Source organism: Cherax quadricarinatus, chromosome 35 (genome assembly GCF_038502225.1).
Source record: "Cherax quadricarinatus isolate ZL_2023a chromosome 35, ASM3850222v1, whole genome shotgun sequence".
Lineage (NCBI taxonomy): Eukaryota > Metazoa > Arthropoda > Malacostraca > Decapoda > Parastacidae > Cherax > Cherax quadricarinatus.
Window position 1 is genome coordinate 15,653,045 of NC_091326.1, and position 21,850 is coordinate 15,674,894.

At 44.3% G+C, this 21,850-nt stretch overlaps 1 protein-coding gene across 6 annotated transcripts in view; it reads right to left on the reverse strand.

The window, feature by feature from the left end:
• Positions 1-21,850, reverse strand: part of Mctp (multiple C2 domain and transmembrane region protein) — a 490,516-nt gene that overhangs the window by 426,167 nt on the left and 42,499 nt on the right. For all 6 annotated transcript variants that reach the window (XM_070091410.1, XM_070091407.1, XM_070091409.1 and 3 more), the window contains exon 2: positions 14,226-14,355. In XM_070091410.1, coding sequence (XP_069947511.1) covers positions 14,226-14,355 — 130 coding nt within the window. The remainder of the gene's footprint in view (positions 1-14,225; positions 14,356-21,850) is intronic.

Below are 21,850 nucleotides of genomic sequence, written 5' to 3' on the forward strand. Positions count from 1 at the left end.
ATTTAAATTGTTTCTGTAAAGACAGCCATTGTTATCAGTCCTTAATCTGTTCAAATGTCGAGATTTTCCAAATTATTTAATGCGAAATTGAAAGCTTTTGTTCCTACCTGGAATGATGCGCATGTGCAGACATTTTTGTTTTTTTCAGGCAGATACCAACACGTCTTACCTACTTGTGTATTATTCTGTATGTGTAACGTAGCTAAATATATGTCTTATTTATATATGTATTCTTTGATGTGTCTCAGTTACTTAACTACATACCCTATCTACCTCGCTGTTACTGCTACAAGTAACTACTGTTACTGCTACAAGTAACTACTGTTACTGCTACAAGTAACTACTGTTACTGCTACAAGTAACTACTGTTACTGCTACATCTACTGTTACTGCTACAAGTAACTACTGTTACTGCTACAACTACTGTTACTGCTACAAGTAACTACTGTTACTGCTACAAGTAACTACTGTTACTGCTACAACTACTGTTACTGCTACAAGTAACTACTGTTACTGCTACAAGTAACTACTGTTACTGCTACAACTACTGTTACTGCTACAAGTAACTACTGTTACTGCTACACGTCATATATAGCCTGTTTATATGCCATATTTTGCTGTATACATGTCTTGCCTAACAATATTCATACTTTTTCTAGGAATATACATGTATTATTTAACAATATACATGCCTTGTCTAACAATATACATGCATTATCTGACAATATACATGCATTATCTAACAATATACATGTATTATCTAACGATATACATGTATTATCTAACAATATACATGCCGTACCTTGCAATATATATATATGTATATATATATATGTATGTATATATATGTATATATATATATGTATGTATATATATGTATATATATATATGTATGTATATATATGTATATATATATATATATGTTATCAACAAATTTTGTTGAAAATAAGAAAAAGTTTTGGAGTGAGATTAACAAGTTAAGAAAGCCTAGAGAACAAATGGATTTGTCAGTTAAAAATAGGAGAGGAGAGTTATTAAATGGAGAGTTAGAGGTATTGGGAAGATGGAAGGAATATTTTGAGGAATTGTTAAATGTTGATGAAGATAGGGAAGCTGTGATTTCGTGTATAGGGCAAGGAGGAATAACATCTTGTAGGAGTGAGGAAGAGCCAGTTGTGAGTGTGGGGGAAGTTCGTGAGGCAGTAGGTAAAATGAAAGGGGGTAAGGCAGCCGGGATTGATGGGATAAAGATAGAAATGTTAAAAGCAGGTGGGGATATAGTTTTGGAGTGGTTGGTGCAATTATTTAATAAATGTATGGAAGAGGGTAAGGTACCTAGGGATTGGCAGAGAGCATGCATAGTTCCTTTGTATAAAGGCAAAGGGGATAAAAGAGAGTGCAAAAAATTATAGGGGGATAAGTCTGTTGAGTGTACCTGGTAAAGTGTATGGTAGAGTTATAATTGAAAGAATTAAGAGTAAGACGGAGAATAGGATAGCAGATGAACAAGGAGGCTTTAGGAAAGGTAGGGGGTGTGTGGACCAGGTGTTTACAGTGAAACATATAAGTGAACAGTATTTAGATAAGGCTAAAGAGGTCTTTGTGGCATTTATGGATTTGGAAAAGGCGTATGACAGGGTGGATAGGGGGGCAATGTGGCAGATGTTGCAAGTGTATGGTGTAGGAGGTAGGTTACTGAAAGCAGTGAAGAGTTTTTACGAGGATAGTGAGGCTCAAGTTAGAGTATGTAGGAAAGAGGGAAATTTTTTCCCAGTAAAAGTAGGCCTTAGACAAGGATGTGTGATGTCACCGTGGTTGTTTAATATATTTATAGATGGGGTTGTAAGAGAAGTAAATGCGAGGGTCTTGGCAAGAGGCGTGGAGTTAAAAGATAAAGAATCACACACAAAGTGGGAGTTGTCACAGCTGCTCTTTGCTGATGACACTGTGCTCTTGGGAGATTCTGAAGAGAAGTTGCAGAGATTGGTGGATGAATTTGGTAGGGTGTGCAAAAGAAGAAAATTAAAGGTGAATACAGGAAAGAGTAAGGTTATGAGGATAACAAAAAGATTAGGTGATGAAAGATTGAATATCAGATTGGAGGGAGAGAGTATGGAGGAGGTGAACGTATTCAGATATTTGGGAGTGGACGTGTCAGCGGATGGGTCTATGAAAGATGAGGTGAATCATAGAATTGATGAGGGAAAAAGAGTGAGTGGTGCACTTAGGAGTCTGTGGAGACAAAGAACTTTGTCCTTGGAGGCAAAGAGGGGAATGTATGAGAGTATAGTTTTACCAACGCTCTTATATGGGTGTGAAGCGTGGGTGATGAATGTTGCAGCGAGGAGAAGGCTGGAGGCAGTGGAGATGTCATGTCTGAGGGCAATGTGTGGTGTGAATATAATGCAGAGAATTCGTAGTTTGGAAGTTAGGAGGAGGTGCGGGATTACCAAAACTGTTGTCCAGAGGGCTGAGGAAGGGTTGTTGAGGTGGTTCGGACATGTAGAGAGAATGGAGCGAAACAGAATGACTTCAAGAGTGTATCAGTCTGTAGTGGAAGGAAGGCGGGGTAGGGGTCGGGCTAGGAAGGGTTGGAGGGAGGGGGTAAAGGAGGTTTTGTGTGCGAGGGGCTTGGACTTCCAGCAGGCATGCGTGAGCGTGTTTGATAGGAGTGAATGGAGACAAATGGTTTTTAATACTTGACGTGCTGTTGGAGTGTGAGCAAAGTAACATTTATGAAGGGATTCAGGGAAACCGGCAGGCCGGACTTGAGTTCTGGAGATGGGAAGTACAGTGCCTGCACTCTGAAGGAGGGGTGTTAATGTTGCAGTTTAAAAACTGTAGTGTAAAGCACCCTTCTGGCAAGACAGTGATGGAGTGAATGATGGTGAAAGTTTTTCTTTTTCGGGCCACCCTGCCTTGGTGGGAATCGGCCGGTGTGATAATAAAAAAAAAAAAAAAAAAATATATATATATAATATATATGTATACACACACACACACACACATATATATATATATATATATATATATATATATATATATATATATATATATATATATATATATATATATATATATATATATATTATATATACACACACACACACACACACACATATATATATATATATATATATATATATATATATATATATATATATATATTTTATATATTATCACACTGGCCGATTCCCACCAAGGCAGGGTGGCCCGAAAAAGAAAAACTTTCACCATCATTCACTCCATCACTGTCTTGCCAGAAGGGTGCTTTACACTACAGTTTTTAAACTGCAACATTAACACCCCTCCTTCAGAGTGCAGGCGCTGTACTTCCCATCTCCAGGACTCAAGTCCGGCCTGCCGGTTTCCCTGAATCCCTTCATAAATGTTACTTTGCTCACACTCCAACAGCACGTCAAGTATTAAAAACCATTTGTCTCCATTCACTCCTATCAAACACGCTCACGCATGCCTGCTGGAAGTCCAAGCCCCTCGCACACAAAACCTCCTTTACCCCCTCCCTCCAACCCTTCCTAGGCCGACCCCTACCCCGCCTTCCTTCCACTACAGACTGATACACTCTTGAAGTCATTCTGTTTCGCTCCATTCTCTCTACATGTCCGAACCACCTCAACAACCCTTCCTCAGCCCTCTGGACAACAGTTTTGGTAATCCCGCACCTCCTCCTAACTTCCAAACTACGAATTCTCTGCATTATATTCACACCACACATTGCCCTCAGACACGACATCTCCACTGCCTCCAGCCTTCTCCTCGCTGCAACATTCATCACCCACGCTTCACACCCATATAAGAGCGTTGGTAAAACTATACTCTCATACATTCCCCTCTTTGCCTCCAAGGACAAAGTTCTTTGTCTCCACAGACTCCTAAGTGCACCACTCACTCTTTTTCCCTCATCAATTCTATGATTCACCTCATCTTTCATAGACCCATCCGCTGACACGTCCACTCCCAAGTATCTGAATACGTTCACCTCCTCCATACTCTCTCCCTCCAATCTGATATTCAATCTTTCATCACCTAATCTTTTTGTTATCCTCATAACCTTACTCTTTCCTGTATTCACCTTTAATTTTCTTCTTTTGCACACCCTACCAAATTCATCCACCAATCTCTGCAACTTCTCTTCAGAATCTCCCAAGAGCACAGTGTCATCAGCAAAGAGCAGCTGTGACAACTCCCACTTTGTGTGTGATTCTTTATCTTTTAACTCCACGCCTCTTGCCAAGACCCTCGCATTTACTTCTCTTACAACCCCATCTATAAATATATTAAACAACCACGGTGACATCACACATCCTTGTCTAAGGCCTACTTTTACTGGGAAAAAATTTCCCTCTTTCCTACATACTCTAACTTGAGCCTCACTATCCTCGTAAAAACTCTTCACTGCTTTCAGTAACCTACCTCCTACACCATACACTTGCAACATCTGCCACATTGCCCCCCTATCCACCCTGTCATACGCCTTTTCCAAATCCATAAATGCCACAAAGACCTCTTTAGCCTTATCTAAATACTGTTCACTTATATGTTTCACTGTAAACACCTGGTCCACACACCCCCTACCTTTCCTAAAGCCTCCTTGTTCATCTGCTATCCTATTCTCCGTCTTACTCTTAATTCTTTCAATTATAACTCTACCATACACTTTACCAGGTACACTCAACAGACTTATCCCCCTATAATTTTTGCACTCTCTTTTATCCCCTTTGCCTTTATACAAAGGAACTATGCATGCTCTCTGCCAATCCCTAGGTACCTTACCCTCTTCCACACATTTATTAAATAATTGCACCAACCACTCCAAAACTATATCCCCACCTGCTTTTAACATTTCTATCTTTATCCCATCAATCCCGGCTGCCTTGCCCCCTTTCATTTTACCTACTGCCTCACGAACTTCCCCCACACTCACAACTGGCTCTTCCTCACTCCTACAAGATGTTATTCCTCCTTGCCCTATCAACATCATATATATATATATATATATATATATATATATATATATATATATATATATATATATATATATATATATATATATATATATATATATATATATATATATATATACAAAACAACCACTTTGAAAGAATAGAGAAATTCCAAGCGCTTTCGTGACTACTCACATTATCAAGGAACTATGAAAGTAAAGCATCCAAGGAAGCTATATAAGGGGTCTGGCCGGCACCTCACTATCAGATCCCACAACGGTTTAAACACTTGACGCGCGCCGACCCAACTTGGATAGGTCCTTGGCACAACTCACCCCACAAACTATTCTACCCAAGAAATAAGAAATTTTAACGATTATTTGTCCAGTGTATTATTAAATTCTTCCCAAATTCTATTAATTATAAATGGATCTAATTTATATAAACCAAAGGAAATATTCATATTATTGTCAAAACTGCTTTTTATTTTGACAATAATATGAATATATATATATATATATATATATATATATATATATATATATATATATATATATATATATATATATATATATATATATATATATATATATATATATATATATATATATATATATATACATATTATTTAACTATATAAATGACTTATATAATCATATTATCTACCTATCTACCAATGTGCTTTATCTATCTACCTATGCACATTATCTACCTATTTAGGCATGCACATCATCTACCTGTCTACCCATACACATAATCTATCTGTCTCTATATCTATTCACCTATAGAGTAATTGCCTTATTTTCTATGTCTTCAAGTAATTCTGAATTTCTCGGGATATTTCTTTCTCTGTCATGTGATTTTATATTTTGCTGTCTCGTTTCACATTCCGAAAACACTTCCAGGCGAAACGCTTCGCCTGTCGGTGTTTCGCCCCTGCCGACGCATCAGCATCTGGAGCGGTGTGTGACGGTCGTGAAGACGTTGATGCCTAACTTGTCTTAATGTTAACATCCCCTCGGTACGTCTTTCATATCTTCCCCTCTTCTTCCTCCCTCTCTCTTTCCCTCCCTTTTATTGATACCCTCCTCCTCCTCTTCCTCACTTGTTGTTCACTATTTTCCCTGGTCTTATCAATTGTACTCCTTCCCTCCACGTTCTCTCTCTCTCTCTCTCTCTCTCTCTCTCTCTCCCTCTCTCTCTCTTACTACTTTCACTTCATTTTGTTTCTCAGTTTGTTCTGATTCTGGCCTTGTATTATATTTTTTTCTTAATTCTCTTTCTCCTCTTCCTCCTCCTCTTCCTTCCTCCTGCTAGACCTTCTACTCCTCAATCCTTGACGGTGATGCCTCGCTGAACACGACAGAGAAAAGTCACACGAAAAAAATATTATAAGAAAAAAGTATTTTTTCCACTTGAAAAGTCACAGAGGGAAAAAATTCCTTGTATTTTATTTTTAATTTTTTTAAGAAAAGCTTTTATTGTTGAAGGTCGATCACACACACACACACACACAAACACACGCACACACACACACACACACACACACACACATACACACACACACACACACACACACACACACACACACACACACACACACACACACACACACATACACACACATACACATACACACACACACACACACACACACACACACAGACACACACAGACACACACACACACACACACACACAAACACACACATACACACACACACACACCACACACACACACACACACACACACACACATACACACACACACATACACACACACAAACACACACACACACAGACACACACACACACACACACACACACACACACACACGCACACACACACACACACCGATAGGAGCAAGGAGCTGGCTGAAGGAACAACAGCGGAAAGTGAGGGGACTGAAGGAGGGGAAAGAGCAAAGAAGTCCCTTGAGGAAACGATGCCAGGCCATCGGGACGTCTGGGAGATAAGGGAGACAACCAAGGAGATACATCGGGACGTCTGGGAGATAAGAGAGACAACCAAGGAGATACATCGGACCCAGAGATACGGGGAAACAAAATGGGATGAAGAAAGAGAGAGAACATTCATTATTCATGGGCTCCATGAGGCAGAAGGGAAGACCTATTACGAAAGAAGACAGAGGGAAGTATCATTGCGGTAAGAAGAGAGGACACGACCCAAGTGACAAATTTTCAGAAACTTTGGAGGTACTCGAAGAAAAGAACCACCCAATCAAATTAACAATCAAGTCAGAAATGATATGAAACAAAATCCTGCAGCGGAAATCACTGTTAAAGGGTGCCTAAAAATACCAGCGAGTGTACCTCGGCTGTGACAGAACACAATAAAAAAAGGGAACAAATGAGAGAAAGAATAAGAAGGCGCCAGAGGCAGGAAGGGGGTTAGGGCAGGTACCGGCAGACAAGGAAGCACAGCGTCGAAGGGAACAACACAATTGCCCACAGAACCACCCACACCAACAGATTACCATAATATCCAGGCCTGCCTATCTCACCAACAACCAGCACCAACCCCTTCCACCCTCAGAATACAGTTCTAGAAAGGAGACTGAAAGTAAGGTACACCAACACAGATGGAATTACAAATAAGAGCGAGAAGTGGCAGGAAAGAATCACTGAAGCATCTCCGGACATCATAGCAATCACAGGGACAAAGCTCACGAAAGTGATAACAGACACGATCTTCCTGTCTGGATATCAGATCCTGAAGAAAGACAGGGGGAGCAGAGGGGGAAGAGGAGTTGCACTGCTCATAAAAAAAACAATGGAGTTTTAAAGAGATGGGAGGACTTGTCAGAGTAGCGATGACAAGTCGTGCCTATTCGGCACAACATATATATATATATATATATATATATATATATATATATATATATATATATATATATATATATATATATATATATATATATATATATATATATATATATATATATATATATATATATATATAGAATATATATATATATATATATATATATATATATATGGTAGTCCTACTGACGTGGACTACCATTACCTCAATATTTTCTGCTAGGCTGACCCTCCCCCCTTTACTGTTTCATGTTTCTGTCCACATAGGCATGATAACACAGGCCTGATAACACAAGCATGATAACACAGGCCTGATAACACAAGCATGATAACACAGGCCTGATAACACAAGCATGATAACACAGGCCTGATAACACAAGCATGATAACACAGGCCTGATAACACAAGCATGATAACACAGGCCTGATAACACAAGCATGATAACAGGCATGGTAACACATGATAACATACTCAAGATAACACATTCACTATATCACAGTTGTCCTCTCTCTAGTTTACTTATATTTAAATCTTCCCTCTATTTCAATTTCCAACTTCGTGCCTTGGCCAAAACTCCGGGGACTCCGGGGACTCCGGGGACTCCGGGGACTCCGGGGACTCCGGGGACTCCGGGGACTCCGGGGACTCCGGGGACTCCGGGGATTCCGGGGACTCCGGGGACTCCGGGGACTTTAAAACTCCGGGGACTCCGGGGACTTTAAAACTACGGGGACTCCGGGGACTTTAAAACTCCGGGGACACCGGGGACTTTAAAACTACTGGGACTCCGGGGACTTTAAAACTCCGGGGACTCCGGGGACTCCGGGGACTTTAAAACTACGGGGACTCCGGGGACTTTAAAACTCCGGGGACTCCGGGGACTTTAAAACTACTGGGACTCCGGGGACTCCGGGGACTTTAAAACTCCGGGGACTCCGGGGACTTTAAAACTACGGGGACTCTGGGGACTTTAAAACTCCGGGGACTCCGGGGACTTTAAAACTACGGGGACTCCGGGGACTTTAAAACTACGGGGACTACGGGGACTACGGGGACTTTAAAACTACGGGGACTCCGGGGACTTTAAAACTACGGGGACTCCGGGGACTTTAAAACTACGGGGACTCCGGGGACTTTAAAACTATGGGGACTCCGGGGACTTTATAACTACGGGGACTCCGCGGACTTTAAAACTCCGGGGACTCCGGGGACTTTAAAACTACGGGGACTCCGGGGACTTTAAAACTACGGGGACTCCGGGGACTTTAAAACTACGGGGACTACGGGGACTTTAAAACTCCGGGGACTCCGGGGACTTTAAAACTACGGGGACTCCGGGGACTTTAAAACTACGGGGACTCCGGGGACTTTAAAACTACGGGGACTACGGAGACTTTAAAACTACGGGGACTCCGGGGACTTTAAAACTACGGGGACTCCGGGGACTTTAAAACTACGGGGACTTTAAAACTACGGGGACTCCGGGGACTTTAAAACTACGGGGACTCCGGGGACTTTAAAACTACGGGGACTCTGGGGACTTTAAAACTACGGGGATTCCGGGGACTTTAAAACTACGGGGACTCCGGGGACTTTAAAACTACGGGGACTACGGGGACTTTAAAACTACGGGGACTCCGGGGACTTTAAAACTACGGGGACTCCGGGGACTTTAAAACTACGGGGACTCCGGGGACTTTAAAACTCGGGGGACTCCGGGGACTTTAAAACTAGGGGGACTCCGGGGACTTTAAAACTCCGGGGACTCCGGGGACTTTAAAACTCCGGGGACTCCGGGGACTTTAAAACTCCGGGGACTCCGGGGACTTTAAAACTACGGGGACTCCGGGGACTTTAATACTACGGGAACTCCGGGGACTTTAAAACTACGGGGACTACGGGGACTTTAAAACTACGGGGACTCCGGGGACTTTAAAACTACGGGGACTCCGGGGACTTTAAAACTACGGGGACTCCGGGGGACTTTAAAACTACGGGGACTACGGAGACTTTAAAACTACGGGGACTCCGGGGACTTTAAAACTACGGGGACTCCGGGGACTTTAAAACTACGGGGACTCCGGGGACTTTAAAACTACGGGGACTCCGGGGACTTTAAAACTACGGGGACTCCGGGGACTTTAAAACTACGGGGACTACGGGGACTTTAAAACTACGGGGACTCCGGGGACTTTAAAACTACGGGGACTCCGGGGACTTTAAAACTACGGGGACTCCGGGGACTTTAAAACTAGGGGGACTCCGGGGACTTTAAAACTAGGGGGACTCCGGGGACTTTAAAACTACGGGGACTCCGGGGACTTTAAAACTACGGGGACTCCGGGGACTTTAAAACTCCGGGGACTCCGGGGACTTTAAAACTACGGGGACTCCGGGGACTTTAAAACTACGGGGACTCCGGGGACTTTAAAACTACGGGGACTACGGGGACTTTAAAACTACGGGGACTCCGGGGACTTTAAAACTACGGGGACTCCGGGAACTTTAAAACTACGGGGACTCCGGGGGACTTTAAAACTACGGGGACTACGGAGACTTTAAAACTACGGGGACTCCGGGGACTTTAAAACTACGGGGACTCCGGGGACTTTAAAACTACGGGGACTCCGGGGACTTTAAAACTACGGGGACTCTGGGGACTTTAAAACTACGGGGACTCCGGAGACTTTAAAACTACGGGGACTCCGGGGACTTTAAAACTACGGGGACTACGGGAACTTTAAAACTACGGGGACTCCGGGGACTTTAAAACTACGGGGACTCCGGGGACTTTAAAACTACGGGGACTCCGGGGACTTTAAAACTAGGGGGACTCCGGGGACTTTAAAACTACGGGGACTCCGGGGACTTTAAAACTACGGGGACTCCGGGGACTTTAAAACTACGGGGACTCCGGGTCTTTAAACTACGGGGACTCCAGGGACTTTAAAATTACGGGGACTCCGGGTCTTTAAACTACGGGGACTCCAGGGACTTTAAAATTACGGGGACTCCGGGTCTTTAAACTACGGGGACTCCAGGGACTTTAAAATTACGGGGACTCCGGGTCTTTAAACTACGGGGACTCCAGGGACTTTAAAACTTCCGGGACTCCGGAAACTTTAAAACTACGAATAATCTGAGAACTTTAAAATACGGGGACTCTTGAAACTTGAAAACGACGAATACTCTGGGAACTTTAAAGCAACAGGGACTCCTGGGAACTTTAAAGCAACAGGGACTCCTGGGAACTTTAAAGCAACAGGGACTCCTGGGAACTTATAATTCTGTGGTGATTGCAAAAAGTTTATGTGGCGTCACCTTGTTTGATGTTCTTGGTAAGCCTGGGATGGTGCGAGGCTGCCATGAGAGGGATGATGCGAGGCTGCCATGAGAGGGATGGTGCGAGGCTGCCATGAGAGGGATGGTGCGAGGCTGCCATGAGAGGGATGGTGCGAGGCTGCCATGAGAGGGATGGTGCGAGGCTGCCATGAGAGGGATGGAGCTAGGCTGCCATAAGAGGGATGGAGGAGAGAAAGGAAAGGTTAGGAATAGGAAGTAGAAAGGAGAAAGAATAGGAATGAAGGAAAGCCAGGAATGATGCGGGAAAAATGTTCCACCGCTAAATTATTATATCTTCACACTGAAGGTGAACTAACTTATATTTTTTCCTTTCCATCGGAGGGTAAACTGAATCAGTTTTCCCTTGCCACTGGAGGGTGAACTAAAGCATTTATTTCCCTTGCCGTCGGAAGGTAAACTAAATAATTTTTCCCTAGGCATCGGAGGGAGGTTTCAGTATGAATAAATAACACCAAAGTGTCATAAAAACATGAACAACTAACATTGTTCTGTTCCAATACTCACTGGAAGTTACACAGATCACCATGTGTAAACAATCTCACATTCGTTGCTCAGCCAAATTCATAACAAAAACTTTGTGAATGAGGATACTATATACATGTATACACACCGTCATATGTATTTCTCTCAGTGTATGTAATATGCCGAGAGTTTATATTAATCTCTGCTTTAGGTATTAAAATGTTCTTGGCTGGTGGTGAACAGGTGACATGCAGTCTTAATGACCCTAGTGTTGTAGATAGGTCATCGCCACAAGATGTGGTATCTGGGGTGATGTGACACAAACTGAGATGACTTTTATTCATCAGGAAATGTGTGAAAATGTTAAATTAGCTGCAGGTTAACTGCGTTTGAAGTCTATCAACTACACGAGGGGTCACTTAAAACTGCATACAACCTTCACTGGCAGTGAAGAATGCTTTAATCCCTAATCCCAGGGTTAGAGTAGGCACTAAGAGTATACATACTGTAACGTATATCTCTCCAAGTATACCTTCACTGTGTCCTTCAGTGCATACACACATCAAAGAGGAGATACTCAGAACATCAGTGACGTCTCTGTAGATGTCTTCCTTTCTCATTACACTGTCAAATGCTCCAAACTTCAGAACTCTCGTGACTTTATTTGATCCTATCTTCTCCTCTTCTCAGTACCTTTTCCCCTTTCCTATTTATTTTTTATTTTCTGATTCTTTGTTTTCCTTTCTTTTGCCTAAGTGTGTTCCGTCCTTCTGTTTCTCCTCCTCCCCTGCTCCCGTTTCTCATCTTGAGACTGGCCCCACGTCTACCATTACTACTGCATCCTTTCACCCTTCACTCCCATTTCTATCTCTTGTGCCACTATAACTACTCTCCCTACTTTCTACTAACACTACTACCTCTATTACTACTTCCACTACCAGCCTTACCACTACCTCAACTTTTTTTTCTTCCTCTCTTCGTCCCCTCCCTGTTCTCCTCACCTATATATGCTGGCTCCCTCACTCTTTTCTGTTAGTGTGACTTTGTGAATGGTCTAAGTCGAACCAAGTCGGGCTTCTCTCTCCTATGTGCGGGCTGTTTGTGTATTGTTAGTCATGGTATTGTGCCCTTTTGTTCTTTATAAACGAAGTGTGCAATGATGAAGAATTAGATGAAAGTGGAACATCTGAGTATCTTCCAGCGGGTCTTCCAGCTCAATACCGAGGTGATACACGAAGACCATAGAAACCGAGGTGATCAGTCCCCTGTGTAGTCCAGCAAAGCTGGGGACTGATTACCTTGTCTTCTACTGTCTTCGCATATCATCTGTTCACTGTATTACAGATAAAAACACTGGTTGGCGAAACGTCTTGATATACCAATACCCTGGTGTTGTCATGTGTCTGATTCACCTGCAGCTTGTTGGTACTGTCTATTACATTGTACAAGTGTGTAATATCTAACTTTCTCTACCATGACTCTCTTTACCTTACTATCCTGACTTTCTCTACTTCACTATCCTCACTTTCTCCATCTCACAATACTGATTTTCTCAACCTCACCACCCTGACTTTCTCCACTTCACTACCCTGACTTTCTCCACCTCACTACCCTGACTTTCTCCACCTCACTACCCCGACTTTCTCCAGTTCATTGCCCTGATTTTCTCCACCTAACTACTCTGACTTTCTTCACCTCACAATACTGACTTCCTTTACCTAACTACCCTGACATTTTCCACCCCATTATACCGACTTTCTCCACCTCACGACCCTGACTTTCTCCACCTCACGACGCTAACAGTGCCAAAAAGAGAATATAGAAAGCTAACACACATATATTTTGCATTGTTCTTAATAAAACGTTAAGAAAGTGACGCACGTAATCGCGTTAGAAAACGAACGAATGTGTTGAAAAAATTTTACACTGACTTGAAGTGTAGAAGAGAAAGTGTAAGGAAAAGAGAAGTGTCCGAATTTAGTAAAGAAGAAGAGAGGTGTACCAGAGCCCTAAGAATAATAAACGACAGAAGAGAAAGAAAAAGAGAAGAGAAGAACACCACTGACACTGAGCATAGTGAATAAGAGAATAGAAGATGAGAATGAGAATAACAAGAGAAAAAGAAGAGAAAATGAGAAAAAGAAAAATACCACTGACTCTGAGCATTCTGAAGAAAAGAATCGAAGAAGAACAGCAGAGAAGTATGAGAACAAGAAGAAGAGGAGATGAATAAGAAGAGAAGAGGAGGAGGAAAAGAAGAGAATAGGAAGAGAAGAAGAAAAGAGGAAGAGGAAAAAAGAAAAGAAGATGAGAAAAAGAAGACATTAGAAGATAAAGAAGAGAAGACAAGATAAAGAAGAAAGAGGAAAAGAAAAAGAAGAGAATAGGAAGAGAAAAAGAAGAAAAGAGAAAGAGGGAAAGAAGAAAAAAGGAAGAGTAAAAGAAGAGAAGAGGAGAAAAAAAAGAGACTAGGAGGAGAAAAAGAAGAGAAGGGAAAAAAAAAGAAGAGAACATGAAGAAAAAAAAAGAAGAAAAGAGGAGGAGGAGGAGAAACAGAAGAGGAGGTGAATAAGAAGAGAAGTGGATGACTGACCCTGAGTGTAGAGAAGAATGAGGGTGACGGTCTGGTGTGGGTGTTGGGTTGTGGTGGTCTGACACCACCGCCGCTGACCTCCACCTTACGTGTCTCCAGCGGCGGGGAGTCTCTGGACGTAACGTTGCACCTGGGGGGAAGGAAACGAGCTGATCAGTCTGGGAAACTGCGGGAAGAAGGGAAGAGAAGGAGGGAGAGAGAGAGAGAGAGAGAGAGAGAGAGAGAGAGAGAGAGAGAGAGAGAGAGAGAGAGAGAGAGAGAAGAAGGAAGAGAAAAGAACAACAAAGGCACAACACCGTGACTTGAACATTACACAAATAAGCCGCACAGAGGAGAGAGAAGCTTACCACGACGTTTCGGTCGGACTTGGACCGAAACATATGACGTTGTATATGGTCAAAGTAGGAAGAGAAAAAGTGGGGGAGATTGAAAATAGTTTTGTGAAAAGCACTTTTAGCCTAGCAGGACAAAGTAATTTTAGCAGTAGAGATTATTTACAAAATCCCATAAATGCATAAAAAGCTGTCAACAAAAGCTTTTAATAGTAATAAAATACAAATGTTATTATACTGAATTAAAATAACCAACAATAGTTAAAAATCCCGGTAGATTGTTAAGGTCAAACGAGTGTTCTAAAAATTCCCCGAGGTCCCCACAGGCACCTCGGTAATTATGAAGTTCCTTAGGTCCCCAGAGATATCTCGGTAATTATAAAAATCATGACGAGGGTGGATAGCCCTAAGCCGTAGGCATTTAGAATATGTTCTATAGTAAGCTGCGTTCGGTACCTGGATGACGGTACCTGGATGACGGTACCTGGATAATGGGATTGGATGATGGTACTTGGATGATGGTACTTGGATGAAGGTACTCAAATGATGAAACCTGGATGACGGTACCTGGATGACGGTACCTGGATGACGGTAGCTGGATGACGGTGCCTGGGTGACGGTACCTGGATGACGGTACCTGGATGACGGTACCTGGATGACGGTACCTGGATAATGGTATTGGATGATGGTACTTGGATGAAGGTATTCAGATTGTACCTGGATGAAGGTGCCTGGATTACGGTAGCTGGATAACGGTAGCTGGATGACGGTACCTGGATGACGGTACCTGGATAATGGTATTGGATGATGGTATTTGGATGATGGTACTTGGATGAAGGTACTCGGATGATGAAACCTGGATGATGGTACCTGGATGATGGTATCAAGTTTTGTCGCTGGCTGGACAAACTGTGTGAAAAGTTGACAGTGAAGAGAATAATGGAGAGATACAATGATCTGCAGTGCTTTACCAATCTACCCACACTGGACAATACCTTGGAGTCCAGTTTGCGCTAGACTTTGATCCAAGGCAGCCAGCTTTCAGGGAGAAGGCTTACAGCTTTTCATCTCATCTCCTGCATGCATCAGCCTTACTAGAGACATTAACAATGCAAGGAATTCGCAAGAGCAGGCGAAATATACATATAATATAATATAAATATATTTCACACACATACACACACACACACACACACACACACACACACACACACACACACACACACACACGTCAGGAAACGGGACTTCCTCTAAGACTTTCCGCTACGGAAGTCCGACCAAAGATCTCTCAGTTTCGTCTTGAAGATTTGGAAGTTCATCTCCCGTGAGCAGCTTCCGTCTTCCTGGAGATAAACACACCTTCCAGGGATGTTGAACGGCTCTTTTTCCGGGAAACTGGAGTTCATCTCCCAGTCTCCTTTCTCCGGTCAATCACGATTTTATTACGGGTTTAGTTCTCCAATTGGATATAAGAACAATAATCTGTACGTGTGTGTGTGTGTGTGTACTCACCTAATTGTACTCACCTAATTGTGGTTGCAGGGGTCGAGACTCAGCTCCTGGCCCCGCCTCTTCACTGATCGCTACTGGATCCTCTCTCTCTCTGCTTCCTGAGCTTTGTCATACCTCTTCTTAAAACTATGTATGGTTCCTGCCTCCACTACTTCACTTGCTAGGCTATTCCACTTGCTGACAACTCTATGACTGAAGAAATACTTCCTAACGTCCCTGTGACTCGTCTGAGTCTTCAGCTTCCAGTTGTGACCCCTTGTCCCTGTGTCCCCTCTCTGGAACATCCTATCTCTGTCCACCTTGTCTATTCCCCGCAGTATCTTGTATGTCGTTATCATGTCTCCCCTGACCCTTCTGTCCTCCAGTGTCGTCAGTCCGATTTCCCTTAACCTTTCCTCGTACGACATTCCCTTGAGCTCTGGGACTAGCCTTGTTGCAAACCTTTGTACTTTCTCTAACTTCTTGACGTGCTTGACCAGGTGTGGGTTCCAGACTGGTGCTGCATACTCCAGTATGGGCCTAACATACACAGTGTACAGTGTCTTGAACGATTCCTTATTAAGGTATCGGAACGCTATTCTCAGGTTTGCCAGGCGCCCGTATGCTGCAGCGGTTATTTGGATGATGTGTGCCTCCGGTGATGTGCTTGGTGTTATGGTCACCCCAAGGTCTTTCTCCCTGAGTGAGGTCTGTAGTCTTTGTCCACCTAGCCTATACTCTGTCTGCGGTCTTCTTTGCCCCTCCCCAATCTTCATGACTTTGCATTTGGCTGGATTGAATTCGAGAAGCCAGTTTCTGGACCACATGTCCAGCCTGTCCAGGTCTCTTTGCAGTCCTGCCTCATCCTCGTCCGATTTAATTATTCTCATCAACTTCACGTCATCTGCGAACAGGGACACTTCAGAGTCTATTCCTTCCATCATGTCGTTCACATATATCAAAAATAGCACTGGTCCTAGAACTGACCCCTGTGGGACCCCGCTCGTAACAGGCGCCCACTGTGATACCTCTTCATGTACCATGACTCGTTGCTGCCTCCCTGTCAGGTATTCCCTTATCCATTGCAGTGCCCTTCCTTTTACATGTGCCTGATCCTCCAGCTTCTGCACTAATCTCTTGTGGGGAACTGTGTCAAAGGCCTTCCTGCAGTCTAGGAAAACGCAATCTACCCAACCCTCTCTCTCGTGTCTTACTTCTGTTACCTTGTCATAAAACTCCAGGAGGTTTGTGATACAAGATTTGCCTTCCATGAACCCATGCTGGTTTTCATTTATAATCTTGTTCCTTTCCAGGTGTTCGACCACTCTCCTCCTGATAATCTTCTCCATGACTTTGCACACAATACATGTCAGAGACACAGGTCTGTAGTTTAGTGCCTCGTTTCTGTTTCCTTTCTTAAATATGGGGACTACATTAGCTGTCTTCCATTTCTCAGGTAGTTGCCCAGTTTCAAGGGATGTGTTGAAGATTGTGGTTAGAGGCACACACAGCATCTCTGCTCCTTCTCTAAGGACCCATGGGGAGATGTTGTCCGGTCCCATCGCCTTTGAGGTGTCAAGGTCACTTAAGAGCTTCTTCACCTCCTCCTCAGTTGTTCGTATGTCATCCAACACTTGTTGGTATATTCCCTCTTGATGTTCCCTTCTGTGCTGTCTTCCCACAGCCCTTCCTGTCTCTACTGTAAAAACTTCCTTAAATCTCCTGTTCAGCTCCTCACATACCTCCTGATCATTTCTTGTGAGTTCTCCACCTTCTGTCCTTAATCTGATCACCTGGTCTTTGACTGTTGTCTTCCTCCTGATGTGGCTATACAACAGTTTCGGGTCAGTCTTGATTCTCGATGCTATGTCATTTTCATACTGTCGCTGGGCCTCCCTCCTTACCTGTGCGTACTCATTCCTGGCTCTGCGACTGATCTCCCTATTTTCGTGTGTTCTCTGCCTTCTGTACTTTTTCCATTCTCTATTGCACTTTGTTTTTGCCTCCTTACACCGTCGTTCTGGTCTTCCCGTTGTTACTGTTGCCCTTGGGAATGAACCTTTCCACTGCCTCCTTGCATTTTGTTGCTACATATTCCATCATTTCATTTACTGGCTTTCCTGCCAGTTCTCTGTCCCACTGGACCTCCCGCAGGAAGTTCTTCAACCCTATGTAGTCCCCTCTTTTATAGTCAGGCTTTTCCCATTCTACTCCTGTTATTCTCTCCACTTGCAGCTCTACTATGTATTCAAAGCACAGAACCACGTGGTCGCTAGGTCCTAGGGGACTCTCATACTTGATGTCCTCAATGTCTGAGCTGCCCAGGGTGAACACAAGGTCCAATCTTGCTGGTTCATCCTCCCCTCTCACTCTGGTAGTGTCCTTAACATGTTGGTGCATGAGGTTTTCCAGCACCACGTCCAACATCCTGGCTCTCCATGTTTCGGGACCCCCATGTGGCTCCAGGTTTTCCCAGTCAATCTCCCTGTGGTTGAAATCCCCCATAACCAGCAACTTTGCTCTGCTGGAGTGAGCTCTTCTTGCCACCTCAGCAAGTGTGTCCACCATTGCTCTGTTGCTCTCTTCATATTCCTCTCTTGGCCTCCTGCAGTTCTGTGGTGGATTATACATCACTGCAATGACCACTTTGTGTTCCCCAGACTGAAGTGTACCTGCTATGTAGTCTCTTTCTCCCGTCTCATCTATTCCTTCCATTTTCTCGAATTTCCATCTGTTTTTTTACGAGCAGAGCAACCCCACCTCCCCCCCTGCCCCTTCTATCTTTCCTCATGATCTGGTATCCTGGTGGGAAGATTGCATCTGTTATTGTCTCCATGAGTTTTGTTTCTGTAACTGCTATGATGTCTGGGGACTTCTCATTGATTCTTTCTTGCCATTCCTCATGTTTATTCGTTAATCCATCTGCATTTGTGTACCAAACCTTCAACTTCTGTTCTAATACTGTAACTGTGGTGCGGGGGGTGGAAACAGAGGGATCGGTGTGTGATGGTTGGTTTGGATTGTTCATTTGCCTTGGGGGTGTCGTGGCTGGAGTCCTTCTGCAGGTGTTTCTGTGGGGTGCGCTTGTCCTTCCATTTGATCCTGGGTTATTCTGCTCTCCTTTTTCATTTCCTCCCATTTCTCCTTTCGTTTTTGAACTCTCTCTTTCATTGTCTTCCTTTCGTCCTGTGTTCTGTCTCGGTCGAGGTACACACTCCGGAACTCCTGCTTGCCTCTCAGCCGTGCTTTCTCCTGCAGGATCATGGTTCGGGTTGATTCTGCCTTGAAAATTATTTTGAGGGGCCGATTCCTTTTCTTTGTGAACCACCCAATTCTCCGAAAATTTGCCACCTGGGTCATGTCCACCTCGCCTATCACCTTCATGATGTCTTCAATCGCTTTTTTCTCCTCCTGCTTTCTTTCATCATAAGTTTCCCCTTTAGCTTCGTCTAGCCCATAGACAAACACGGATCTCTCCCTTTCCACCTCCCACTGTGACTCCCATTGCATCCTCTGATGTGTTTTAGTTCCTTCCCGTGGAGTGTTCCTTCAGTCCCTTCCCTAGTTATGACCCCTATGCTTCTTGGTTTATCCTTCCTGCTCACCTGCTCCTGGCCCCCACAGGTATCTGGTAAGGTCCTTGCACATGTCCTAGTTCCTTCAATGTCTTCCAACCTCTCTTTCTGTCCTAGAGTGCTCCCTGTCTTTGTTTTGGCCCCATGTGGGTTTGACAGGACCTCTGCATACAGTTTAGTTTCCATGCTTCCTTTGGACCTGTTGTCTGTGTTCGATGTAGCCATTGCCGATGCTATTTCTGTAATATCTTTGTCTCTGTGCTGTTTCAGATGTCTCAGCTCCTCTTCTAATCTCTCTATCTTGATTTCTGCTGCTGTGGCCTGTTGCTTCCACCTTCTGCATTCTGCTGCTAACCTCTCTTCCATCTTCCTTTCCAGCTCATCTAGTCTCCTTCCCCAGTCTTCCTCCCTTTTTTTGAGCTCTACCTCCCATTCCTCCCTCTCAGATTCGTCATTGGAGCCCCTTGTCCTCATCCTGGTTAGGGGGAGGGGAATAGATGGTTAGGAGAGGGGATGGATGGTTGTGGGGAAGGGGAGGATGGTTATTGGAGGGGTAGAGATAGTTGGGGGAGGGAGTTAGATGGTTTGGGGGAGAGAGGGGATGGATGGTTATGGGGGAGGGGGAGGATGGTTATTGGAGGGGGGAGGTTGTTGGGCGGGGGTTAGACGGTTTGGGGAGGGGTTAGGTGGTTTGAGGGAGGGGTAGGTGGCTAAGGTGAGGTGGTTAGGGAAGGGGTGGTACGTGTTTGTGTCAAGTGTTTGTGTCAAGTGGTGGAGGGTGTGTGTGTGTGTGTGTGTGTGTGTGTGTGTGTGTGTGTGTGTGTGTGTGTGTATGTGCGTGTGTGTGTGTGTGTGTGTGTGTGTGTGTGTGTGTGTGTGTGTGTGTGTGTGTGTGTGTGTGTGTGTGTGCGCGTGTGTGTGTGTGGTGTGTGTGTGTGTGGTGTGTGTGTGGTGTGTGTGTGTGTGGTGTGTGTGTGTGGTGTGTGTGTGTGGTGTGTGTGTGTGGTGTGTATGTGTGGTGTGTGTGTGTGTGTGTGTGTGTGTGTGTGTGTGTGTGTGTGTGTGTGTGTGTGTGTGTGTGTGTGTGTGTGTGTATGTGTGTGTGTGTGAGTGTGTGTGTGTGTGTGTGTGTGTGTGTGTGTGTGTGTGTGTGTGTGTGTGTGTGTGTGTGTGTGTGTGTGTGTGTATGTGTGTGTACTCACCTAGTTGTACTCACCTAGTTGAGGTTGCGGGGGTCGAGTCCGAGCTCCTGGCCCCGCCTCTTCACTGATCGCTACTAGGTCACTCTCCCTGAGCCGTGAGCTTTATCATACCTCTGCTTAAAGCTATGTATGGATCCTGCCTCCACTACATCGCTTCCCAAACTATTCCACTTACTGACTACTCTATGGCTGAAGAAATACTTCCTAACATCCCTGTGATTCATCTGTGTCTTCAGCTTCCAACTGTGTCCCCTTGTTACTGTGTCCAATCTCTGGAACATCCTGTCTTTGTCCACCTTGTCAATTCCTCTCAGTATTTTGTATGTCGTTATCATGTCCCCCCTATCTCTCCTGTCCTCCAGTGTCGTCAGGTTGATTTCCCTTAACCTCTCCTCGTAGGACATACCTCTTAGCTCTGGGACTAGTCTTGTTGCAAACCTTTGCACTTTCTCTAGTTTCTTCACGTGCTTGGCTAGGTGTGGGTTCCAAACTGGTGCCGCATACTCCAATATGGGCCTAACATACACGGTGTACAGGGTCCTGAATGATTCCTTATTAAGATGTCGGAATGCTGTTCTGAGGTTTGCTAGGCGCCCATATGCTGCAGCAGTTATTTGGTTGATGTGCGCTTCAGGAGATGTGCCTGGTGTTATACTCACACCAAGATCTTTTTCCTTGAGTGAGGTTTGTAGTCTCTGACCCCCTAGACTGTACTCCGTCTGCGGCCTTCTTTGCCCTTCCCCAATCTTCATGACTTTGCACTTGGTGGGATTGAACTCCAGGAGCCAATTGCTGGACCAGGTCTGCAGCCTGTCCAGATCCCTTTGTAGTTCTGCCTGGTCTTCGATCGAGTGAATTCTTCTCATCAACTTCACGTCATCTGCAAACAGGGACACCTCAGAGTCTATTCCTTCCGTCATGTCGTTCACAAATACCAGAAACAGCACTGGTCCTAGGACTGACCCCTGCGGACCCCGCTGGTCACAGGTGCCCACTCTGACACCTCGCCACGTACCATGACTCGC